Here is a 27601-nt window from a genome sequence, read left to right as displayed (position 1 = left end):
AGCATGCTCTGTTGAAACCTATTAGCTAAACATTATTTGCAAGTGACTTTTGATTTGCAGATTTATAAAAAGTTATGAAGTTCACAAATTGAAATCGAAGATGTTAATTAGCCACATGTATACCGTGGACCTCCACTAAATGAGCTATAAAAGAACAATATGAAAAATTTAGTAAAAGAAACACATTTGAGGGTATATTGATCTATTAACAATGTGTATGTAGGCAGGTTTTAAAAAAGGAAGGTGTAGATGGTTAACCCCGTCTGTCTGATATTGTTGAAATGAAGTTAAGACAGTGGAGGAGAAAGTGGCAGGAGCATATAAATACATATAAACACACCTATCTGATATATATCTATATTGTTTGGTTTTGGCATCACAAGATGCTTGTAGAAATTAAAGGGTTTTACGTTGTCTAAAACAATCACAATCATAAACCCTGAACATGTTCCAGTGATCAGAATCTACCAAAACAGCTGAAGGAAAGACTAACAGGGGATCTCTGATCTGCACTTATGAACCCTTTACCTGTTTAATATCCAGGCTGACTATAGTTTAAGTTTGTTTTGTGCTTGGTCAGTATTTGTGACATTACCAACTTTCCATATGTCTGTGTTATGTGTGTGTGTGTGTGTGTATCATCTCACCGTTGGTCATGACGGTGTGTGTGCTGCCGTCGGTCTTAATCAGCTCCCCGTGGATGGGGGCCTCCACCAGCTCAAACTCCAGCTCATCTGGAGCCGTGTCAGCGTCGCTCACCGCCAGCTGCTGACCGCCTACACACACACACACACACACACACACACACACACCTCTTTCTCCAGTATTGTTGATCATCAGGCTCATTACCTCACACAGACCGCTTCATCACTGACTGGACCTCTTCACCACAGCCCCTCTTCTTGGAAATTAGTATTAGTGCCGTGTATTTTTGTGTGTGCGTTAGTGATGCGTGGATCAGCTCTGACATTATCCGAATACGCATGTACGCATAAATCATCCACCCACCACCCACCTGAACAAATTATTTTCTCCGATTTAGAGACCCGCACGGGCATGGACATTTCACTCCACCTCTACCGGTCCCTGTAGGCTATATTGCAGTTGAAATTGTGTGTTATATTGATGTATGAGCGTTTTGTTTAACGATTTACTTTAATAATTAGAGAGGCTCCTGTCACTACTTTTAAACGTTTCCATGCGCGCAGTAATGTCACAGCAAATATTGTGGGACATTTAAGCAGCAAAACTAAAAACTGTAGTTATAAACAAAATAAAGTGTCTGCTACCGACCCCAACAAATGTCACATCATCATTATTTTAATAGTTTTTTCAGTGAAAATGAAAATTGTGATGCAAAAACGATCGTTACCAATAATCGTGAATCATATCGCAATCGTAATCTTCTTCTTTTTCTTTCGGCTGTTCCCTTTCAGGGGTCGCCACAGCGAATCATGTGCCTCCATCTAACCCTGTCCTCTGCATCCTCTTCACTCACACCAATTAACTTCATGTCCTCTCTCACTACATCCATAAATCTCCTCTTTGTTCTTCCTCTAGACCTCCTGCCTGGCAGCTCCAACCTCAGCATCCTTCTACCAATATATTCACAGTCTCTCCTCTGAACACGTCCAAACCACCTCACTCTGGCCTCTCTGACTTTATCTCCGAAACATCTAACATGAGCTGTCCCTCTGATGTCCTCATTCCTGATCCTGTCCGTCCTCGTCTCTCCCAAAGAGAACCTCAGCATCTTAAGCTCTGCTACCTCCAGCTCTGCCTCTTGTCTTTTCTTCAGCGCCGCTGTCTCTAAGCTGTACAACATCGCTGGTCTCATCACCGTCTTGAACACCTTTCCTTTCATTCTTGCTGATACTCTTTTATCACACAACACACCTGACACTTTTCTCCACCCGTTCCAACCTGCTTGCATTCGCCTCTTCACCTCTTTTCCACAGTCTCCATTGCTCTGAACCGTTGACCCTAAGTTCAGAGCAATGGAGACTGTGGAAAAGAGGTGAAGAGGCGAGTAATCGTAATAGCTGTCAAAATAATGGTAATGGGATTTTTTTCACCATATCGTGCAGTCCTACTTCTTAATTAACATTAGATCCTGTCGGCGTGTTGGGAGATTTAAATAATCAATGAAGTTACGCTGCTGTGCCTCATGTGTAAATGCGCACAGTGTCTCTCTTTTACCCTTCACCCTATTTCACCCACCCCAACCCATCTGCTATTCATTTGCAGACTATCCATGGATATAACTGCGATCCGCACTGCTGTGCATGCATTCTTCTCTTACCTATGGCAGCCTGTCCTCCCACGCTGACCTCCAGCAGCGGGTCAAGAACCTGAAACACCGGCGGCTGCTGATGGTTCGACAGCAGCAGGACGGCAAAGTCCAACTCAGGAGTGGTGTGTTCACCATCAGACACTGAGACACACATACAGGGACACAGAAAACAATGAAAGTGAACGCACAAAACATGAAAAGACAGAGAAAACACACACACCTCTGATGCTAATTATCTCCCCAGCTCTTTTACTGAGGAAAAAAACCTAATCAGCTTCCTCGAGTCGACTCTCTAAAAACAAGATTATTAAGAAGAGAAAGAAAGAAAGAAAGAAACATACGATCACAGGAGCTGTAATTAAAAATCTCCATGAATCAGGACACAGAATCAATGAACTGCTGAAACAATTTATCAGGGATTCAGGTGGAAACTCATAACACTCTTAAATGTTTTGAGGGGATTATTGGCTTTATTGGCGCCACTTGTCACTTCGACACATGACCTAAAAAAAAGATCAACTAACCAAGAAAGTACAACAAGCCAATTATCACGTTCGGATATAAAAAGATTATATATAAAAGATTATAATGAATTAAAATTGTTTGTATCATATTTAACAGTTAAATTGTGACTTCACATTCAAATGAGCTCATATTTCAAATGTTGGTGCATTTTCCTGCTTTATTCTGGTAAATAAGTAATTAGTTGGAATTAAAAGGGGGAAATTAAAGTTAATAAGAGAAATATGTACAGAAGTGTGAATATACAGCAAAATGTAGATATTTATTATAATGCTAGTAGAAAGATTACCAAACGTTATAAGAAACAACGTTGGAAGACGGTCGAAAAAAGAAGAAAAAAAGCCTAAAGCATAATTTCCTGCCAGGTTTTTCAAATCCACAGAGCAAATTCAGAGGACATTATCACATTCACTACCGATCAATAAATATATTGTTTGTAAGGCAAAAATTAACCTCTAAATTCTTTATAATGGAAAGAATATATACTGTATCGTGACTTTCATCTCTTTTTAAAGAAGCAGTACGTCAATGTCAAGCTTAAATTTTCTACAGTTTATTTGGTGACTGTTTGGAACATACTGGACATACAGATCAACAGGGGATTATGTTGCAGGAGCTGTTTCACTGGATGTCTTGATATGTTTTCCACTCTGGAGTCTAACTGAGTGGAGTTACTGAAATGCTTTGTAACACACATGAATTCAAGTTGATCCCAAACACTGTTCTCTGTAAAGGAAACTACAAACTTTGAACAGCTTCCTTTTCAACCTACAGAGGGTGAGTATTTGATGCGCATAAGATAGATGATTAGTAGAATATCTCTTTAATAGGGGTTGTTGCCTGATTACAAGTCAGTCAGGTCAGTTGCTGAGATTTCTACTCATTCTCTGGCCTGTAATGCAGCAAAAACACCCTGACTACTAACCTCACACAAATATTACATGATTTATTACTGGGAGATAATTTCTCTCTCCCTGACATTTCAGTTGGGTTTCTGCTCTAATTAGTTTACTTTATTATGATGTGAAGTATTGACTAATGCTCCATTACATGTCCTTAGCAGTTAGATTTTAAATTATGTATGGAAGTATTATCACCAAAATGTACTCAAGGAACCTTATAGCTATCCTGTGTTTTTTTAGTGGACGACCCACACACTGCTTCTTTGCACGGTCACAAACTGCTGACCTGTATATACAGTATGGGCCGGTAAAGTATGTTTGTTTGTCTAGTTGTTTATTCTATGTTTCTAATTCATAACTATTTACTTCGTTTGTAACAGCTACTGCACAGTATGTCTGTTCATCTTTCTGCACATTTTCTTCCAGAGCCCAAGGTGATGTCTTGTCTGATCAACACTTGAAAACTAAAAAAATATTTAATTCATATAAAAAGGAAAAAAAAGCAGGAAACTCTCATAATTGAAAGGAGCCAGAGCAGGTTTGGCAATTTGTGCTTGAAAAATGACAATTATTAAAGTTGTGGTTGCTAAACTAATATTAATATTAATATTTAAAATACAATATTTCTCTCTGAAATGTAGTAGAGTACATATATAAAGTTGCACAAAATGTAAATACTCAAGTTGAGTACAAGTACCTCAGAACTGTACACTATACTTGGGTAAATATACTTCTTCTTTTGTGCCGCAGACCAATAATTGACTGGTGATTACTGTTGCTACGTTTTATACTGGCAACCAACAGAAGTCATCTTTTACTTAGTGTCCCTAAGTACTAGGTCAAAACAGAAGCAGGATGGATGGAGGATCAAAGTATCATAGACTGTGTGTGTGTGTGTGTGTGTGTGTGTGTGTGTGTGTGTGTGCCTCATGGCCTACACTGAAGTGAAAAGCACTTTGGTGACGTCTCTGAACACCCGTAAACATGTTTCCCAAACGGCTCCTGTTGGGGATGAAGTTAGAGTGCAGCAGCGCTTCATCAAACATGCAGTAAACAGAAGAGACTTGGTCTTCTCAGTATCAAAGAGTCAGAACAGAAAATCACAGAGGATCTGAAGACCCAATCGAGCCAGATCAGTGCGAAAATGATAAGTGTAACATAGAGCAAAGTGACAGAGGTGAAATTCAGGAAAGGAAGACTAGAAGTAAAGAAGAGGGAAAGATAGAAGCGATCTAGTGTGGAGAAGAATATGGGAAAAGAGAGAGAAAAGATAGTGGGGAGGAAAGAGAGGGGAAAAAAGATAAGGCGAAGGAGTCAAGGAAAGGAGACGAGACGAGAGGAAGCTGGAAATGAGAGAAATAAATCCAGTGGGGGGAGGACATTTATGGTGAAGACTGAAAGGAGGGGAAGGGAAACAGGAAAGGACAGGGAAGGAGAAATCAAGGGAGGAAAGCAAATGTGAGAAACATAAAATCAAAGGTGGGAAGTGCAGAGGACAGGATAAAAGCGAACAGGAGAAATTGAGGTCAGAGAAGAGGAGCAAGAAGAGGAGAGTGGAGACTATTAAGTAAGAAAAAATGTCACAACAAGAAAGATGAAAACACAATGGAGATAAAAGTAGAGGGGAAAGTGGAGGACGAGGGAGAGTGACGGTGGAGAAAAAGGAGGGAGAGTGAGAAAAGAAGAAATGGAGAGGAGATTGAGGAAAGACAAGACAGGAGAAGACAATATTTTAGTCAGAGACATCAAGGGTAGAAGGGAGTAGCCAGGAGGAGAAGATTGAAGATGGAGGAGGAGGTGAGGAGGGGAAATGAGACGGAGGATGGAGAGGATGGAGAGGATTGAGCGTGGAAAAGAAGAGAGCAGGTGGAAGAAAAATGTGTAGGATGTGGGAAAGAGGAAAAGAGGAGAGGATGAAGGGGACAGAGGAAACTATTTTCCTCCTCCTCCTCCTCCTCCTCCTCCTCCTCCTCCTCCTCCTCTCTAAATTAAGGAAGATGAAGTATTTACCTGTGAAATAGACGCTCAGCGACTCCGGCAGGCCTGTTGGGATTAAAAAAAGAAAACTTTTTGAGCTCTGAGGTGATGAAAGTAAAAAACAGTGGATTCAGGCAGAGCTGACAGGGCATTGCAGTGAACATAAAAAACTGAACCTATGATGCTATAATGCATAAAACTCAGAAGGCAATGAGGATCATTTACTGATGCAAAGCTTTCCACAGAGCTCCACAAACCCAGATTAAGAGAAACTAAAGTCATCTTTGATCTTGGATTATCTTTTGGAACGCACGTCTCTTAAAAACGGCTCAGATTTACTTTGAAAATGTCTCATCTCCACTCCACTCCATTCTTCCAGTTCAAATAGTCATTACGTATGCTAAGTTTATTGTCGACAGCTTGGTGATAGTATATATGGCAGAAAATTTTAGCAAAATGACTGACCACAAAACATTAACCAAACTTTAACAACAATTTAAAGTGTTGGCTAGCCAAAGCCAGTTTCAGTTGATAGATTATTATGACTTGTACTAAATGATTTTCTGTGCCAAATGTATACTGAATCATCATCAAGCTAAGAGTTCTCTAAACTGATATACAGATGTATTGTAAAAGTCTTGCTTGCTAGTATGACATAGAGGATCTGTACAGAAATAGCAGGAGTTTCATCTATCAGACATTACAAGGAGGTCATTTTCCATTAAGTGACATCCCAATACTTGAGTTGAGTATTGGGCTGTCACTTAATGAAAAATGGAAAACTCAAGTGGACTTCTGTGAGATCAACCCTCCGAGGGCTAAGAAAGCATGTGACCAAATGAGACTCAAGCTACGAATAGTACCCATGGATTACGTTAATTGGAACGGTCGTCTCTTACTGAAGTGATATAGAGGACATTACACAACTGTTTCCACCGTAGTATTCCCTGTGTCTGCTAAATTGACTTTGACATGCCCCTTTAACAAAACACCAAAGTGAGTGGCAGAAAGTGACATTTTCAATCATGAGAAATTGCGAGCTTGCAGCAGCTCTATGAATAGTAAATCACCTGAAAATAATACGCGGTGGCTAAGTCCACTGGTTTCATGTAGTAAAACTAGAAAACTAATATAGTGTTATGAAGCTGGGATTGCTTATTTTGTTTCCACAGAAAGTGCTTGTGGTCAGCGACGGCAGACCACTAAGCTAAAGATCAATATGCAGCCATTTCAGATTAATTCCATTTGATTTTCAGAATATGTACTAAAGGCAATTTAATGGAAAAAAGTGCTTATTATCCAATATTGGATGTTCTCATCATATACAGTAAGAGCCAAGCTGACCGACTGATCAGTCTCCCAAAAACTACACCATTACCCAGTGACACAGCTGGCAAGTTCTCCTAAATTATTAGTGTATTACACAGGAGCTGGAGGTTAGTGTGTGTGAGTATGTATACTTGTATTAATCACATTATCATTGTTTTCATGCTTATGTCAGGTTGGTTTGTGAGTGTGTGCATGTGTGTATCTCACCGATAAAGGAGTACTGGTAGAGCTCCTGGAGATGTGAAGGGGCCTGTGGTGGTCTGTAGATGATCTTGCCATTATTGACGTCGGCCTGAGTGAAATGTTTCACCGGTGTGTACGGTCTGTCCCGATGCTCGATCGCACCTGAGGACAAGCAGCACAGGATGCAATACACTTTAAACATTTATCCTGCATCTGCCCTACGCTGGAGTATTAGATTCAGAACTGTTTCTCAGAGGCGAAGCTGTTCTGGGGGCACAAATAATCTCATTTGCTCAGCAGACAGAGCCAGAAGAACCTTTTTTTGGGACAGATAACACCACACCTGGTGAAAAAGGCAGGAGTTAAGAGAGGAAGAAGCTAATATTCTGAAGCCTAGCATCCAGTGTAGCGTTACACCATATGACAAACCACACCAACAGAAAAAGGAGTCAAGGTACAGTAGTCGGCATGTGCTGATTAGGGAATGTGATACAATTGTGCCAATAGTTGTCAATGCTGGGAAATATAGTAGTTGCGCACCCTGAAGAGGCGCCACACATCATCCCAAGATGACAAGCAGCTTGGCGCCACTGGTGTGTAGGCTTACATACAAAACAATAGTTGCAGAAATGCCATGTACTTCGCTGGTGTATTTCTCCCTTGATAATTATTGAAAACAAAATTGAAGCCATAATAAGTTACAGGAGATACTAGCTGTGATGGCCTTCAGGTTTAAACCTGCCATACTATATATATCGCTCTCTAGGTACCCTCGTTAGCTAGCCTGTTGACCTGACATGCCAAATGCCAGGGTTAAGAATGAATGAAAAGATTAAGATTAATTTTGAAATTCCATTTAAGCAGACTTCCTGCTTTGGTTTGCCAGTCATAGCGTCATAGCTTAGCAAAAAAAAGGTTTAACCAATGAGGTTATGTCTCTTTCCCAAGCAGCTGCACATCTGAAAAATGTTGTGTAACTCCTTCTCACTTCATAGGAGGACATCTTCATACTAGTGTTCAACAAGTTAACTTTCGATTGAATATTAGAACAAAACTGTATGTGTGTTAAGGGTATAATGATTTATCAATAACATTACTGAAATTCCCAATGACTAAAAAGCAAAACCTGAGCAAAACTTGATTTTTAAACACTTTTTCTCAGGGATGGGACCAAAGTACAGCGGGCATTACAAACTTTAAGACCTCAGAACAAATACAACAGAAACTGAATGAAAATTTAATTTTAGAAAATAAAACGTTCATGACAAATGCTGCTGTTTAATCTGAATCTGTCCTGCTCATTTGCTGTGTTCAAAATGATTTCCACACAAATTTATCAGTCCATTAGTTGATGAATATGACCCATTGTAAATTGTTTTTCCCTTTCATTAGACGGGGAACTTAAAATGATACACCAGTCTGTCAGATGGTCCAATGCTGAAATTAATGACTACAGTTCTGAACGCCACATTAAATTCTGCAAAAAGGAAAACACTCATTCTTGTAAAAGTCCAGACTGAAAGACAGTAATTAAATCATTTTGGAGAGCAGGCTGAAGCAGGCTTATGAACAACAGGTTGTTAGTTTTGTAATCCCAGCTGGGAAAAGCTAAACCCTTGAGCAAGGCACTAAAGCTAAAGTTCTCCTAAATTGCTCATAAAATAATTTAAAATCATCATCGTCTTCTTTTCTAACACTTATTTTTATTTACCCAGAGAAGATTTTGTAGATGTAAAACTCCTTTCCAAGTTTTCCACTTTTATATCAGGAAGCTGCTAAGAAAAACTTTGGCTCATTGAGCAGCTCCATCACAGCAAACTATGGATCTCAGTGCCTTGTTCATGGGCACTTAAGTGATAATTAATGAGGAACAGTGTAGCTTAACACATTAACTTCCCCCACTCTGCTTCAGAGTCAAGAGTCAAACACAAGCTCAGAAGCTCACATCTGTGTCTAATTATAAGACTCCTACCCACTGACAGAACTTAGATTTTAATACTTTTAATCTTTTCCACATTATGAGGGAAAAGCGCAGTATGTGTGTGTTTGTGTGTGTGTGAGTGTGTGTGTTCCTGACCTTGTCCTTGCGGTAGGGGTTTGGTGATGTTGTAGATGAGCTTCTCGCTGGGAGTCTCAGAGTCGAGGAAGGACAGAGCTGAAGGAGTTATCTCTGTCACCCGATCCTCCAGAGCCTGCACACACACACACACACACACACACACACACACACACACACACACACAAGCTGAGGTGAGAACAGAGGTAAAACAAGGGCCGCTATATCCTCCAATTCTGATCTGCCCCAGGTGATTAGAACTGAGGAACTGAGGGATCCACATACACAAACAAATAGAAAACTAACCACACAACCAGCAGAAGTTACAGGGTGCGCACTTCTTTTAAAGAAATATCCAGGAAATTTTGAAACAGAGAGACTAATATTTATATATATCATATATAACATATATATTTAAATAAGAATAATAATTAGGTGTAAGTAAACGGTAACATTGAAACCAGGGAAGTCTGGAAAACAGCGAACTAAGGTAAGTCTGACTTCAGAGAGTTATACTGTAGGAGGTGGGTAGGGACATCAGCCAGATGTGAAGAAGGGGAGCACTGTATGTTTTATGTGTTACTGTTCCTTTGGATCAATAAAATAATTATAAAATAGTACTATTAAAAACTTACAATACAATACAACCCATTGTTTTCCAGGACATGCATACATTACTATATAGAAGTCGAGGTTTGGGTCCCTCACCGTGATCTGTAGGTCACAGTCGGGGGCCAGCTGGGGGAATCCTGGGATCTGAGGCAGGACTCCTATGGTGAAGGTCTGGGCATCACTCTGTATGACTGGCGCTGTCTCTGTGGAAACCTGCAGACACACAAAGACACACAGACTCTTATATTAGAGATTGAAAACTTCTTGAAGAAAATACATTTAACACACCTAGACATACTCCTCTTCCCTTAGCTCCATCCTCTACTAAACTTCTCTTATCTTGAAGTTTGAAGTCTCAATCTGCAGCACATTATCTCAGTAAATGTCTGTTTTTCCACTGCAAATTGGCTTCTGTATTACACATTATTTCTGAGTGACAGAGCTGATGACAGGCTCTTGAGAATCACCAGAAGTAAGATACAACAGATGTGATGACAACCAGCTAGAATCAAATAACTGTGACAAGAGAAAGTGAACCTGGCATCAGGCTCTGCAGTTTCTTTCCATAAATCATTGTCTACACCACAAGAATATTAATGGAGGAGATGCCAATTTGAGTAAAATTCAGTGTAATGATCTCATTGCTCAGCTGACAATGTGTAAGTACTAATCTGTGTCCAGTGTTAGGGCAGTTATTACTCTTGCTGAAACAAACTACACTCCTGATTACTTTTAAATTACTTTGTAAAATCCATAAATATCTGTTTCAAAATATAAAGTGCATAAAAGGACACAGAAGGAGTCCAGAGTGCTTTGTTAAGCAGCAGATTGCTCTATGGGTTAACAGCAGTGGACAGAACAAACACCTCATGCTGATTTTTCTGTGAAGTAAATTAAAAAATAAAGGATCATTTTCCCTCTTTTCCAAACACCCAGCATCCTCTGTCACTCTCAAAATCGTTCCTTCTTTCAAACTTTCTAGCGACCGTCCTTGCAGTAATAGTTTGACTTGTTGTTAGGCAATATTTCACACTCACATGGAAATATTATTTTTAGAAAGATAATATTCAGTGGTCAAATAATAGGTTAGGAGAGTCTCTATGTAATGCAAGTAATTATATTTTCACCAGTTAAATAATTGTCGTCAAGAATAGCAGATTTATAATCATCTATCAGTATTCACTGAATGTTCGATTCTTCTCTTCTCTTTCATGTTTTCAAGAATAACTAAACACTAAATCCACTTTTTTGAGTTAGTAAATGATATGTACAGTCACTTTTTACACTTTCAATTCATCCTGGTTCCATATTAGTGTTAATTACAACAGAAATTACTTTCCTTATCTAGAGAAAACTCAGTAATTCTGTCTTCCAGACCCCAAAAATCTGTCCGTCAGGGTTCAAATGCATCTTTTGAATTTGTGAAGGGGACGTGCTCAAGCAAAAACGGGGCGTTAAGTTGCTCTTTAAACATTTGCTGCCCGGCAGCTCTTTCCTGCAGCACAGGGAGTGATGTGTGTAAGGTTTATTTGGAATAAACAGAAGAAAAGAGAGATAGCATGAGCCAACAAGTCCTCCAAACTAAACAACTAAATATGTCATTTGTCATCACCTCCTGAAATGACCCATGAATGTTTTCTGATCTGACACCTCTATCGGCAGGAGATAATCGTTTGTCAGTGCCTTCCAAAACAGCTACATAAGACTGTTATGAAAGTGGTTCACAGGACAGCTTGTTGACTGGCCACACCTATGTTTAAAGTTTGGTTAAGACACCTAAAATCACTTGGTTAAGGTTAGGAAAAGATTATGGTTTTGGTTTAAAAAAAAAAAGGCAGTTAAAGAGATTAAAGTGGCTGGAAGGCAGCGTTTTACTGCCCTCTCTGGTCAAAAGTTTCAAGTCTGCGTCACTTCTCACCACATCAAGCATCACTGGGTGTGGTTAGGTGTGGAAGTGTGTTCTGTTGCATGTGTAACCACACCTCTCTTTAAGGCTAGGGAATGACCATGGTCAAGGCTAAAAAAAGGAACTACTTGGTTCAGGTTAAAGAAAGGTCAAGGTCATGGACGGTTAAAGGAAACCAATGTTAACTGTCGGTAGGAAACAGGAAATGAACAGCGGTCTCCATGCCCAAGTCACATACTATCCTCCAAAAGACGTCTTGCGGTGCTATAACATCACACTACTTCCACTTTTGTTCCTGACAGACAACAGGCGTCAGTCTCACGGCCACCAGAGGTCCTTGTCAGGTAAACATACACATATATACATCATTTTAGAAGAACATCAAATAGTTTTCCTAGTGTGCATGAGCAGTAATAGCCACCATTGCTGAACTTCTCGGCCCACACTACTTAAATCAACTGGGTTTTTTTTCTGGTGCTCTATTTTACTTCCTCAAGCTCTCCACAATATGTAGCCTCAACTTGTTTTGTCCCCTGATATACACAAGTAACAGCAGCAGCCTCGCTTGTTCATTCTAAAAGCCAATTTTTGTCTCCACTTACTTATTCTGCTGCTGCTGCTTGTTCCTGTCACATCAGTGGCATTTGGGGGAAAGAAAGTTCAAGAACTTGTAGTCAGCTCTGACAGTCATAAGTAATGTAACACCAGCATGAAGCTTAGAGTCAGCGCCACCAATCACAAGTAATGTTATCATGAGAGTCAGTGCTGAGTCAGCTGGATTTATTGAAAGTGGTTTTTCAGCAGTATATGATTGATTATTCAGTTGATTCCATTTTCCAGTATTTTAGTCCATTTAACATTAATGATATAGATTATGTTATATAATTTGAAATACAATACATTTTACATTAAATCTGCATTAGATAAGAAGTTATGTAAAAATACACCTGTTTATCAACAAAAATCAAAGAGTCCCACCTCCATTCCCAAATTAAACTCTGATGTCACATATACAGACGTCTCTGCTTTAAAGTGAAATACAACCTTTGTTTCAATCTGAAGAGGCTATAAGGCACTGTAAAGCAAGTAAACATGAGGCTGTTGTGTGAAGTTTACTGACATCAGGTCAAATGAGTTCTGAGTGCAGCTGATTGCATTCTCAAATGGTTTCTTCTTGTTTCCATCTGGAGCATCACAATTTGTTTTGTTGGGTCCAGTGGCTTGTACCTACACTTTCAGGGGAAAAGGTGGTATTATATTTAGAACCAGGGTAGGGCCTATGCATTTCTTTAAGCTCTACTAATTATTATCTTTATATTAACAATGATTCAAATGACCCACAGACAATTACCAACTCTACAGAGCTTATTATCCCCTTTTAGCGCCTAGTTTTGTTTTTTATTCTCTTTAATTAACAGGATAAACGTATAGCACAAGTGTGTGGTTTCTTTGTTGCATAGGTTCAGTAAGATATTCCTTGAGCCACACGACAGAAACCAAAACTTTTAAATGACAATTTTTCACTCCAGACAAAATTTCAGGGGCAGCAAATCACCATCTCTCTGATTTGTACATGGTTTTGATTTGCAAAATCACATGTTGGAACATAATAACATTTATATGTAGAGTGCTGTGCAGGCTATTTACGTTCAGCTGCAGAGTTCCGAGTTGCAGAAACAGAGTGAATTTTAAAACGATCAGTTATAACAAGGCGCCACACGCTTAGATAAAAACCAGCGGAGGACAATACCACCCTGACAAACCATCAAGTTTAATCGCCACCTCTGACAAAGAGCACAAACGCTTCCAGCGGTTCCGTTTGTGACAGGTTTCGGTTTTCCTCGCCTCCGCTTTCCAACGTCCCGTCAAAATGATGAGACCCTTGAGAATTTAATTTGAATCCGGCACTGTGTAATTGAAACACATTTACCCTGATAGATGGAGCCAAAATATGGGGGGCTGGACGGAGGGAGAGAGATGATTAGATGTAGCTTTTGGCTGCCTCTTTTGTTTTTCTAATGGAGTTGAGGTGATACATGAAAGACTGGCATGAAAACGCTCTAACTGCAGCATGATGAATGCTGCATCAGTTTTACTGGGATTGTCTTGGATTTGGTGCCAATTTGCAAGTAATTTGGTGTCAACGCTAATCAAGATATGGATTGATTTTGAGTGCCTATCTATCACATTGGAAGTTTGGTGCCAAGGTTTGGACTGATGGAGAAAAAATCCACAGTGAACGCACTTAAAGAAGAGTTGGGAAGGAAATAAATGATAGAGGGAAAAAAGGAGACACATGCCAAAATGTTGTCCAAATGAATACAAAGAAAACTGTTAAGTGGTTGGTGATTAAAACAACTGCGTGATGAGCGGACTGTAACTTTTCAAATAAGAAACAGAAAATGAAGAACATATTTTACAGATTCCTATAAACCACACAGTTTTATAGATGTATACCCATACAATTTCATGGTTATAAGAAAAATAATAGAAGAAACAGTAGAGACAGATACAGGTGAAAGAGAGAGAGAGAGAGAGAAGGGGAGAGAGAGAGAGATACATGAGAGGAAGAGGAAGGGGAACGAAGTAAGTCAAGCCAGAGGGAGAGATGTTGGAAGGTTGAAGACTGGAAAAGAGCAGCGATAAACACAAGGGAACATGAGTAAGAGTGTGAACTTCAAAGATCACTCCAGAGGGAAAACGAGGGCACGAGAGAAAAAACAACAAGGACGACGACATGCATCTCTGTCACCATCTCCTCCTCTTTTTCTTTCGGGGTGAGATGTTCTCATCGGCCCCCTGAGGTTTTCTTCTCTCACAGTGTATTTATTTTCTTCAGTCAGTTTTTTGAAATTATTTATATGTACAGCAGTAGTACTACACATTCAGTAGTAAGTAAAAAAAGAAATTCATTTAACGGTCTACTGTGGGTGAACTCATAATTCATCTGGCATATGTTTACTTTTGAGTTTAAAAGCTCAACAAATACATGTGTATTTCAGGTTTTTTGCCTTGTAACCATGGCATAATTAGGATAATGCAATTCAATGACTAAATTTTAACCCTCTTTGTTAAAGATCTGCTTTGCATTGAGCTTTTCTTTGTCCCTTCTTTAAATCATGATACCTTACTTCCATTTTTGCTGGTTGGTGCTCATTGCTGTAGTACTTCTTCTCTGTACTTTTGAGATCACTTCTACACTTCTAAGTTACAGGAAAGTAACAAAGTATTCCAGTTTTCCATTATGTACTTGCAAGAGCCTGAATAAATTAAATTCTTTTCATTCAAACACATGACTGATGTGGGCTAAAAAGCATGCTCACTACACAGTTCATGTAGTTACGCACGGAAAAGGTCAGAAAAAATAGACCTGAAGATAATTTATTCAATCAGACACCAGTAAGATGGATGACTGAAAAACATGGCTGCACTTGTCCCAACCTTCCAGCACTTACCTGGAACTGGAAGGAGTCACTGTTGGTCCCTCTGCCAAAGTGGCGGTACCAGACGGTGCCGTCGTTGACGTCCTGCTGAGTGAAGGAAGTCGTGGGTGTGAAGCCTTGGTCGTCGGTTAGCGAGGGCCGCCAGCCTTCTGCCGGGCCGTCAGCTGGCATGGACACCAGCACCACCTCACCTGGAGAGAGAAGCTGGAGGTGATGAACTGTTTCTCTCAGTTATTATACTTTCACTGTCTTTTCTTTGTTCTTATTGAGACTTTTTACATGTGTATGTGTCTTGTTTTATATGTTATGTATGTATGTTTTGTTGTGTGTGGACCCCAGGAAGAGTAGCTGCTAGTTTAGTGGCAGCTAATGGGGATCCAAATAAAGAATAAAGAATAAACATCACACAATTATTATAATGATCCCCAGATCATATCTCACCAGAATTAGGGGCAGAAGTGCTGTGATTATTACAGCACACTGGAAGGTTGGGACAAGATATAAGCCCTGAGATAGATGAGGTTAGACACGCAGTTTAAAAATGTTGTTTAGATGAAGATTTGACACGGGCGTGCTAGGGTTAGGGTTTGATCTACTTAGGCATAGGGCAAGAAGCTATGGGCTTCTATCCTGGCCCACAACTATGGCAGGATCTGTAAGAATGTGTCTCATGCAGACAGGAATTATGTTAACTGGGTTGATTAAATGCTATTTCTACTCAAGTTGAACTGGCTAATCAGATTTGGGACATTCATTATGATATGTTGAGGAGAAGACATTTAGAAAACTTCATGTCAAACTGTTTAAATGACATGTCAACCAAACTGCAGCCACCTGAGGAGTATGCAATCTTCCAGATCTTTAAAGTATTAAAGAGCCTGTTTTGAACTGAATCTCCTGAATTGGCATTACATGTGACTGAGTTTGTACCATATTTAGGCTGTCCATCTGAGCCATAGATGGTGTAGACGATGTCATCAGTGCTGACTCCCTTGTAGTCCGCCTGCAGGTATTTTTTATCCAGTCGCACCATGCCTCCTTCCTTTACCCAGGTCATCGGCACTGAAATCACGTGGGGAGAGTCAGCAGCCTGTTAAAAAACCAAACACACACAAATATAAACATTTAACCAAATCTACGAGATCCCTTGGTGTTAGTGTGATAACTAGTGGGATGTTTTTCTGCACTGCTTTTCCATGACTTCACCTGTCAGTGCTCATGTCAACTATCCAGCTGTTTTTCTCTTAAAACTTATTCTCTCATACTATACAAAATCTGTCAAGAAAAATCCCTTACAGAATCCTTGGCAGCCATTACAGCCATAGTGAGTCTCACATGTGTGAGATTGAAATCCTCCAGAAATATATCTGTGGTTGGTTTCTGTTTGGGTACAGCAAGTTCTGCACAACTTCATTTTAATTGATTTGAAGACTAACAACATACAATTGTGTCATTTCCCTTTTCTAACCACAATCTGTCTGTGAATTTCACCAAAACACTGTGAGATTGACAAGATGGTTTGTTAGTTAAATCCAATCAGACTAATACAATAAAATAAAAATACAATAAATAAAATGCACATCCATCACTTCCTGTTTGCCACAGGACGTTAGCTTGAATTAGCCATAGGTGCAGTAACATAATCGAGAGTTATTTACATTAAATTTACTTTCAGATATGGTAAACTGAGCAATATGTTAAGTATTACTAAGACTGAGAAATCCCATGTGAAATCCCTATGGTATAGGCACTGATGTGTAAAGAGAAACAGAAGCAGTCTCTATTATTTATTTCTCAGGTGCAGCCTGATGTCACTTCCACTTTGTGTTGTCACAGTTTGTGTAGTTTGTTTTTTTCCACATCTGCTGTAACATCAGGTTTGTGAGTCCCAGGAGTCCGTCGTAAAGCTCTGTCAATCAGCAACAGTTTCACCTGAGCACTAAACCTGGAGTTAGCGCCACCAATCAGAAGAAATGTATCACAAAAGACTCAATTTGTGCTTTCTCGGTCAAAGAACTGCCAGCACAACTTTGGAATCAGACTTATTTTTGTGATGCTGTATTGATCCGCGACAAGGTAACTCATCGTTTTGCTTGCCCTCCCTCCAAAGCACAGAACAAAGAGCGGGATAAGCTACAGAGAGCGCACAGAGCTGGTGGATGATTCAGTGTCGCTCGAGGACATTTCAGCAGGGGAGATGCCTGCTGTCAGGGAGGTTTTGAAACTAGACCTCTTACTCACTGTGTCACCCTGCTGCCTAAATAAAAACAGTTATGACACACTTCTTGGAAATCTATAAAACCAACCTGCTATTTATTCTGTAAACAAAAGCTCCACATTTTACATCTGGATGAAGTTAAAGGATATAAAGTCATCTAGTTGTCAAAAATAGCTTATATAAAAAACTGCTTATATTGACAGATACTGCTTAGGCAACTCTTGAAAATCTATGAAAAACAATGATATTCCTATTTTACCAACACTCTTGATATGCACTGAAACCAAGTAATCATTAGCTCACAGCATCATTATTAATTGTACATAATTTCACACTGGATGCTTTTTCACTAAAGTATACTGCAAGAAAAAAATATTATAGGCCTTTTATACTGCAGACAACCCATAACTTAATGTAAAACCATTGTCACGGGTTCTGCGTTTGTTTCCACTGTACTAGATCCGCTTTGGGGGCAAGATCCTGAACCTAAATTTCGGCACTCCTCAGGAGGTGGTACTAAATCCAAGTTCCAGGTACTCTTAAGACATTAATATAACGTTAGTCTTAAAACACTCAATAAACCAAAACGTGCAAAAATGTAGTTTAAAGGAAGAAACTTCAATAACACTTTCTACAGAACTTATGGGTTGCCATATTGTAAAAAATCCCCTTTGCTGGTGTTTATCCTCCAGCAGGAGACTTTCTTTGTCTTTTTACCTATTCAATTTATCAAGAACGCCCCTAAATTAACTGTCGGATCACTAAGCTAATGGGGGAGGTTTGCAGAGCATCTACCAAAAGAAATATATTAACAATGACATTAATTAATGTAGACAAGATGGCTTATTAGAAAGTAAGAAACCCACAACTGTTTATTGATGGACGGCCATTTATAACTGCATTGTTATGAAGCAGAAAATATAAACACCAGCTAAAACTTGTTCCTGGCTTCTCACTGAGTTATAAAGCATAAATGACTTCTTAGCCATTAATAAAGCCCTTATAAAGGGTGTGTTATTAAAAAGTAGTACCAAAACATTTCGTAAAATATTGACGTCAGGTCAGTCTTTTTAGCTGAACACACATACACACACGCACAGTTGACCATTTACTGCAGGAGATCAGTGCAGTGGCATAAACACTGTGGCAGTAGGTGGTAATAGATTACAAATGTGTGCACAGGTGTGTGAGAATGAGTGTGTATGCATGTGTGGGTGTCTGTGTTTGCAGATAACAACCCGCCAACCATCTGTGGCTCTTCTGCCTGCCGCTCGGCTGATCCAAATCACACTATTTCAGTGTAGCAGCAGCAGCAGGCAAAGAATCGCAAATGGGCAGTGGATTGCCCAGGAAGAGAAAACACATAAGTCAGCATGACAGGCTTTTAACTCAGAGGACCACATCATCCAGGAGATTATCAACCTCTCCCGATGACCACCAAGGTGTCTCAAGGACACTCAGACCCACATACAGCACACTCTACAAAATAAAAGAGGTCAGAGGAACCTTTTTGGATTTACAAGTTTGCCAATACTCCTGATTTCCCCAGACCTCTAACTCTTTCAGACTCTTTGTCCTGCAGCTGCACCTCCGTTTGGCAGGTCTTGAGCTGAGTTTTTTCCTAGTGAGATTTGTGTTGCCCCATTAGATAGACAGAAAGTCGCATCTCTTTCAGACAGGTGCAAAGAAACTGAAATGCTCATTTCTCTGCTTTTTGACCTCTGGGAAAGCAAGAAACTCAATATGCTTGATGTAATTTTAGATTGACGAGATACAAAGTATAGAGAAGTTGGGAAAACAGATTGTCGAGAAAACTGAGAGGGTGAATTAAATAAATATCAGAGAGGACGGGGAGTTCGCTCGCTTAATTCACTGCATACATTGACTCATTGTCAGTTTCTGAGGGTCTGTGAGCTGTTGATTTAAGGTATCTTATTTAGTGCTAGTGCAAAGCTTAGGCTAATGCTAATGCATGTCATGTTCCTCAGGCTATGAGGATATGATGTCTTCAACTCCATCGACAATCATGGGACTGGTTTACGTTGAGCAAAACCACAAATGACCTTTCCTTCGAATAGAAATAATGTTTGCTATCTTTCGATATAGACAAGTATACAATTGTCTAATTTTTGGTGGCCAGCATAGATGAAGGCTTCAGATTTGGACTTGAGAGAGCCTTGAGTGACAAAAATAAGGACTGACTTGGACTTGACTGCTCTGACTTATTTGAGACCTGACACCCTTAAGACTTAACGTGAGACATTAAAGAAAAAACATTCAAGTCTTGATTTGGACTTATCCTTGACTTGAAACTAAATATATTCAAGCCCCAAGTTTGGATCTGGTAAAATGGGGTCAGACAGGGACAGATGGACCTTGCCACAGACCATTTCAATGGTCAGTAGTCACAGACGTGAAAGACTTCCTTAAGGACTTGAGGCTTGCCCTAAAAGTATTAAAAACAGCCTTGGCAGCCAGCCTATTAAAAATAACATATACATTAAACCGTCTTCTAGTTCTAAACTGGGTGAGAAGAGCTAACTCCATCTGCTGATACTGCATGATACCTATTATACCTATTATGTATTAATCCTGCTCCAACCTTGTGGTTGGTCACCAAAACTGCAAACATTATTTGGTCACCCATTTCCACTTGTGACAAGAGCTTCTGCTACAGAGTCCACTTTTAGGAGATTAGAGCCCTAAGACTCAATAAAAAAAAAAAAAAAATTCTTTCCTTGTGTTCTTTTCAATGGATCTATAGGGTTAAAATGGGCAGGAGGTGAGGGGTTGTTGGTTGGGATAAGTGAAGGCCATCAGATGATGCTGCAGAAAATCATTTTTTCACACCCTAATGTTGGTCAAAATATATTTTCAAAAAAACAACATTATTCTTTTCCTTAGCCGCAGTACTTTTGAGAACAAATGCATGAAAAGTGCATAATCACAGACCTTTAAAGGGCTTTGAGCCAGCAGGTCTGAGATGGATGTAAATAGAGTTGATGCTGTACTGAGAGTTGGCTGCAGTCCACAAAACAGAAATAAATGACTTTGCCGAGATGGAGTCGTCATCATCCATAAAATATTGTGTAGCTGCCGGCCGTGATGGTCATGCTGTTGTAATGACAATGACACTGCCATTTCTCATATTTCCATAATTCCACTGGGGGAGGGGTGAACAGGATGAGCTGATGGACTTGTCAAACAGTAAGTGAAAGTCACAGAATGGAGATTGAATCCTTATCGGCAACAAATTCAAATTTAATGTCAATGCGACATGCCGCCATGGTGTCTAAAATGAGAGCGCATGTGGCAAAAGTAAACATCGGGCCGTGTGACACGGGGCGGCAGCTTTAACAGAAACAAATCAGAGCAATCTAAAATGTAATCACAGACTTAGGATCTGGAGTATTGCTTAAAAAAGAAAACTCTAAACAAATTATCGTATTCTTTAACAACGACGAAGACAAGTGCTCAGCAGGAGTAGAACTAAACTCAGACCACTCAGCCTCCGTCTTCTGCATGACAAGAGATCTGAGCTATAAGCCTTCCAAAGCTGGACTGCTGATCAGAAAAAATATCTAATTCCCTTCCATTTCTGCTGGGGAACAGAAGAGCCCGAGGGTTTTTCAGAGGCTCAAAGTGTTCTCCCTGAGATAGTAATTGAAAGCCAAGGGTCCTGCTTCCTATTCAGCCGAGCTCCAGCTCAGCACTGGGCTCAGGATCAGTAGAGAGAAAGTCCATCCATCAGAGGGTCATTACTGGCCTGATTAGTCTCCTGCTTTAGAGCTCAGTAATCCAACTTTCAAGGAGCCTATTGTCCCCGGCAAAGCCTGGCATCAACATCCACTGCTGCAGCCTGGATGGTGGCCTTGGAAGTACAAAGAGTGCCACGCTCTGAAAACTAAGGATCCATTGGCTCGGATTTGTCAAAATCCAGGCAGAGCCAATAATCACTCAGGGTTTTATTTTTGAGCTTTGTGGAAGCAGTCAGGGTTCATGAAGACTTCATTAAGGGGTTCTTTAAGTAGATTTTTGGTTTTATCACCTTTGATCTTATTTCTATTTTCTGATTCTTTTCTTGCACTGCTCTCTTCCATGTCACTCCACACATTTTTGAGCTTTATGAGTTTGCAGCTTCCTCAGCAGGATGCCTACAGTGTTAAAGCTACATTAGACAACTTGGCACATTGTCAGCTCCACATAGCAGTGGGAGATTTGAACTTTAATTTGAACTTGAATATCGAGAAATCCTGTAAGGTAACGTCAGTAAATTGCACACAGCATGTTCATGTTTACCACACAAACCTGCTCTGTGATGCAGTATGCGAATGAAAAAGAAGAAAACACAAGAGAATGGAGATGTAATTTTGGTGAGTAAAGCTTCCTCTACAGCTGGTTGAATGCTCTCTTGCTGCTGCTGAGAAGGCACTTTTGGATTTCAATTATAACTTTTATTGTGCCACTTCCTGTTTTAAATTGTCCATATCCAATACCAAAATGTATTAAAAATGCAACCACTTTTTATGTTATAATCTGAGATTATTGGTGTATTTTTACACTGGACTCTTGTCTTGTGCAGTAAGGAAATGTAAATCTCCCTCTAACTGCACACTGTCAGAACAGTGAAATAAGGCCTTTCCTCTTCTTTTTGCCGTGCTGGGAGAAGACAAGAGTTACTGCAGTAACTGCTACTCCTCTCCATACATTTCCTTACTTATCTCTGTTCTATGGTGATCTACCTGTGTAGATCAAGCGAGAGCCAGCAAGGAGGAAGTGGGGACACTGACGCTACTGGGACTCGTCCAAAAGACTCTGACATAAATCAAGGGCATTCTCTCAGCTTTCCATCATGCTGTCCATCCTGCTCTGTCTAATGCACGACAGAATGCAGCATCAGGACATTGTACGGTAAATTTATACTGTTATATCTGTGTGTGTGTGTGTGAGAGAGAGAGAGAGAGAGAGAGAGAGAGAGAGAGAGAGAGAGAGAGAGAGAGAGAGAGAGAGTGTGTATGCGTGGGATGGTATTGATTTACAGAAGGGGAAAAAGCAGAGGAGTTGAGCCTGAAGCACACCATCTGTATGCAGCCAGACAAACAGAGCTGCCCTCTAAAACTGTAGTGAGTGTGTGAGCAGAAAAAATATCACTGAAAAGTTTCTCTGCTGCCAGGACAAAGTATAACTGGCACATAATGAGGTGAGATGTTGTTTTGTATAATTTGAAGGTTTCTAAACCCAAGTTAACCCAAGTGAAGTTGCTACTTCTGACTGTTGAGAGAGAAAGGAGGAAAATACATCTTTGGAGCAAAATCTCAAGTCTGTGTGTAAGTCAGATACAGTATGTGTGTGTTTTTGTACACTTCAGACGTGAGACCCGACTTAAAACTGACACACGAGTCAGACAAGTTACAAGAATAAAGACTCGAGAAGTGACTTTGACTTAATGCTGTGAGGCTCGACTTGAGATTTTACTGCTTGGAAACATGGCTCTTGGAACACCAAAACCAAACAGCTTATGTATTTAATTTTGAATCCTATAACCCAGAATGTGGCTGAATTAAGAAAAATCTACTGTAAGAACAGAAAACAATGAGTTTAATAGGTTTTTTTCATCGTGCTCAGTATTATTATCTGAGTATTGAGGACTCAGAGAAAATGAATATTTCTGCCTTTTTATCTCTATATTGTACCATGAAGCAGGTGGCACAAGTTTATTGATATTTCATCACAATGCACTGAAGGGACCTGATCTGAGCTTGTGTACAAACTACTAAAAACAAACACAACTTGCGGTAACCCTTGCTGTGTCTGGTTGTCAGCTTTCACATTTCCAACTTGATTTTAATTAGCTAATGATTGACTTGAGACTTGACTTGGACTTTGCTCCATAAACCTTAAAAAATAAAAGCTTCTGACAGAGCGGTGAGAGCACAAAAATGACTGATTTCTGCAGGACACATACACACACACACAAATGTAATTCTGTACTTGTCAAAACCCTCATTGATACATATAATACATTCCCATAGTTCCCTAACCTATCCTTAATCATCACAACCACATCTCTGACCCCAATTCATTCTGCTGCATTCGGCCCGCCTCAGCTCCACCCACGCTGCACGTCTTTGCCCATTTTTGGATTAGTCGGGAACCGGCGAAGCCAGGCACTGCCAACATGGTGTCGGCCCGGAGCCACCACACTGAGCTTCCCAGTCGCTGTTCAGAAACATGTGGGTGACGTCACGGAGACTATGTCCATATTTTATACAGTCTATGGTTTTAACCCACAAACAGCGCTTTGCAGAAGTGAGGACAAAAAGTCCTCAGTTTCCAAAATGTCCTTACTCTCAAGGTCTAAAACTGGTCCGCACAAAGACACATACATGCATTTTTGCCACTGATGTCTGTCTAGACATCTTCAATAAAGGAAGCAGATCCCGTCTTGTCTCTAGTTGTGTGTGTGTTTGTGTGCCCATACTTATTCTTGGTATCTGAGTTAGCTGCCAAATTTGTCTCATGCCAAATTTGTCTCATGCCGGCGCTTGTTGCCAGATGATTACATCGTCATAAAAACTTCACCAGAAGCGATGGCAGAGGAGGGATAATGGCTGCCATTTTTAAAAGCCTGACCTGCTCTTTCTGTAATGGTGGTTAAATATGCAGGGTCATCAGTCTGTGCCTCCAGCAAACTATTTTCAAGGTTAAAGTCAACAAAGCACACTGTGTGGACACGTCAAGTAGAATCAGTATGATGAATGCTTAAGTTGAGGCAATTAAAGGAGTTTAGAGGAATACAGTGGATGTAAAAAATGTTTAGACAGCGTTACTTCAGTAAGTCAGGAAATAAATTGTAACTCAAATTTGAAGCAAACTAAAAACAATAGGAATATTTCTACACATGAATAATGTTTTTCAAAATCCACACTGGAGACAGAAACCTTGAATACCTTGAATCTGACCATTTCGATTTTGGAAGTGTAGTTATTAAATATCTTTCTCTTCCTAATTATTTCAGCACTAAACTGATAATCACAAAAGTAGTATGTTTCCACCAAGTGTAGTCTAAAATGGATGGAAATGAAAAAGAAATTCTGATTATGCTGCTGATTATCCCTAAAACTAATTTACGACTTACAGTAAAACTGTAGAATCTCATGACTGCAAATATTTTTTTTTTTTAATTTTATAATCAATAGTAATAGAATACCAGTTTCTTTTTTTTGGACAACAAAAATGTTTTTATAACTGAGCCTTATGCATACTACTGCATGCACACTACACAAAGTACTGTAAATAGTATAGAGTGGATGTTGCTGTATTACTGTTATTTCACAGTACAAGTGATTTCTGTGTGGACTTGGCAGCAGATGCACTTATTGTAGTCTCACTTTTACCGCATTCTTTGTGAACTTCTGCACTTTGGCATCTAGGATGATCTGTTTTTTCTTGACTGTCTGAGTTACAGTCTGAAAACTATAGTTGGTGAAGAGATGCTGGAGCTTTGAGGTGCAACACACTAATTTGGCTCAGTTGTGTAACATCCAGCAAAGAACGTCGTCCAGTATTAATAGAGGATCGATGCAGGTCTTTTGCCTCCGCAGAGATGTTTGAACTGAGCCAGTGAGGAGCAGGACGACTCTAAAATAACCACCAGATTCATTTATTTATTTATTTTTTAAATTTGTTGTTGTTTTTATTATTTATTTCAGGTTGATTTTGAAAAATGTTTGACCTTTGCAGCATCTAGTTGTGGGCTTAGTGTAAGCCTTGGATGTAGCCATTAGATGCAGGATCAGTGGATCAATGCAGACTTCTACAGCTGCTAATTTTGGAAGCATGATGTCGCTATATAAATATCAAACATCAGCCCTGGGCCATTAATCTCCCATCCTCCCCCTCTACCCATCCTACCTTCTGATTGATGTGGACTTGGAGGAGAATATTCTTGTAGCTGTGGCCGTCGTTGACCTGCAGCACCACTCTGTCCTCCGTCCCCTCCGAGCCGTCATGGATGTACTGGATCTGTTCCCGTGACAGCTCCTCCAGCTTGAATCGGCTGAGCGCCCGGTCGCCGTGGAGCTGGGTCAGCCGGCCATGGCGGGGTTGTTCAAGGACCATGACCAGGACATCGGCTGGGTTGTCGGGGTCGTCGACCTGCAGGACCGACTTAGTGATAGTTGCCAGGGTGCCACGGCCCTCCACGGGTAAAGGAGCTAGAGTCACGACCCTCGGAGGCTGGGAAATGATTAAAAGAAACAAGAAAGAGAGGCTAGAAGTAAGGACATGCTTTGATTACAATCAGACAGATATGACAAAGATAGATTGGATTTAGACAGACAGACTGACAGAAAGATAGATAGAACCTTGCAACACCTTGTTTTTAGGGTAAAAAGAAAAGTTTTAGTGTTGGAACATGCTGCTGAGAATATTTTTCAAACTTTTAAAGGCTTGCTGAGAGCACAGCAAAAAGACACAGCAATTTTCCCCAAAGACTCCCAAATTGTCAGATGATGAATTTTCTCCCAGAGGGTCGGGGCATGGGGGCCGTGGCGTCCTGCCACTGAGGGAGATGAAAAGGAAGATGGTGAGGGAGAGGTTAAGCAGGGCGCCTCATTAAGCTGCTCTCAGCCGTACCTGAAGCCTCACAGCGGCTGGAGAAAAGCTTCATCTCGCTAATAAAGTCATTTTAGGAGCACCAGTGAGAGCAGGAGGCCTCCTATTGTGAGCAAGGGTATGGCCTTATCCAGAGCTCACTATATGTCTGCCTCTGTCTATGTTTGTTACCCTATGCTTGTATAAAAAGGATTGAGGATTAGAAGTGCAGAGTGTGGATATTTCTGGAAAGTAACATCATTTTGGCCAGCCCCCCCCCCCTTCTTTGAGAAACTAGACTTAATTAGGACTTAGGTTTGTATATATTTTAGCTTTTTAAAGAGAGATTAAGCTCCATTAAGTGATATTTTTGATATTGTAATTGAATGACATTTGAAAGTGTCCCTTGTAGTGCCAAACCCACTGAGAATCAACACTAACTCTGCAACTTTCAGCCTCATTTAGTTCATTGTTTTTGCTCTCCAACTACACAGAATGTATGTTTGAGTCACTCAACCTACATTTGGGGGTTAATAAGAGCCTGAGGGCTGCATCAAATGGCAGCCATACAAAGTGCGCAACTAGCTGGTGAAGACAGTCTAGAAGCTAAAGAGCCAGATAGTTTTCTCAGGAGTTAACAGAGACCAAACCAGAGCTAAAAGGTGTCTGGTGGACACAAACATGACACCAGATGAATGATAATGCTCTGTGTCTGCGGTGTGTGTAAAAAGGCAACTTTTTGCTAACAATTTAGCCATAGCAACTGCCAATGGGTCTTTCTGCCCCCTAGTGGTCAAAAACTCACTTGATGCAGTTAAGATGTTTAGTATATGCAGTTATGAGTTGTTGTATACATCTGTATGTATAGAGAATACTTGAATATACACGCTGTTAAGTTCAAATAATGCACCGTTGATCAAATTTTTTTGCATCTTCTGTGTGTGTCTGTGTTTGGATATCTGACACAAAAAACAACAAAGAAAGACTAAAAGTAAAGGCTAGAGGCCAAAAAAACGGCATTGATGCATTTTAATATGACTCCCCGCCAACAGTTGTTAGCAGGGCAGCTCGGCAGCGATGGACTTGCAGGTAGAGATGCATGGGCTGTCCCCGTGGAGACATCACTCTGCCATGGCCCTAAATCAAACCAGTTGTCAGGCAGGGAGCTTCAAACTGTTTAGCTTGACGCAGGGCTTGGGTCCAATTCGTCGCTCAGGATGTTTGCTGGCTGAGCTCCAGCTCTTTGCCATTACAGCAGCAGCTTAAGCAAAGGGGGACGTATGAAACAAGCCAGCGTCAAAGAGAAAAATGACTTGTGGAAAGTCATATACACACACTCCCTCTGTGTATCTTCAAGCCAACGTGACTTCTGGCTGAAACTGCTAGACACAGAGTTGAAACAAGGCTTAAAAATACAGAGGGAACATGTTGTTATCCGCAGCCCCTTGCCCTTTGTGTTAAGTTGGGGGCCGTTTGGTGACAAATTTTCTGTTGTCAGAGGAATTATCTCCAAGAGACAGGCAACTGGGCCCTTGGGCGCCCACCTAAATCCTGTGTCGTCACTT

At 40.3% G+C, this 27601-nt stretch overlaps 1 protein-coding gene across 2 annotated transcripts in view; it reads right to left on the bottom strand.

Moving 5' to 3' along the window:
• The window catches only part of fras1 (Fraser extracellular matrix complex subunit 1), a 252323-nt gene that overhangs the window by 50604 nt on the left and 174118 nt on the right, over window positions 1-27601 (bottom strand). For both annotated transcript variants that reach the window (XM_044195242.1, XM_044195243.1), the window contains exons 28-36: window positions 25356-25679; window positions 16154-16313; window positions 15236-15414; window positions 9971-10087; window positions 9284-9398; window positions 7231-7368; window positions 5728-5760; window positions 2303-2434; window positions 648-776 (exon numbers count right to left, since the gene is read on the bottom strand). In XM_044195242.1, the coding sequence (XP_044051177.1) occupies window positions 648-776; window positions 2303-2434; window positions 5728-5760; window positions 7231-7368; window positions 9284-9398; window positions 9971-10087; window positions 15236-15414; window positions 16154-16313; window positions 25356-25679 (1327 nt within the window). The remainder of the gene's footprint in view (window positions 1-647; window positions 777-2302; window positions 2435-5727; window positions 5761-7230; window positions 7369-9283; window positions 9399-9970; window positions 10088-15235; window positions 15415-16153; window positions 16314-25355; window positions 25680-27601) is intronic.

This window comes from Siniperca chuatsi, linkage group LG5, assembly GCF_020085105.1.
Source record: "Siniperca chuatsi isolate FFG_IHB_CAS linkage group LG5, ASM2008510v1, whole genome shotgun sequence".
Taxonomy (NCBI): domain Eukaryota; kingdom Metazoa; phylum Chordata; class Actinopteri; order Centrarchiformes; family Sinipercidae; genus Siniperca; species Siniperca chuatsi.
This window is presented reverse-complemented; position numbering and strand designations above follow the sequence as displayed.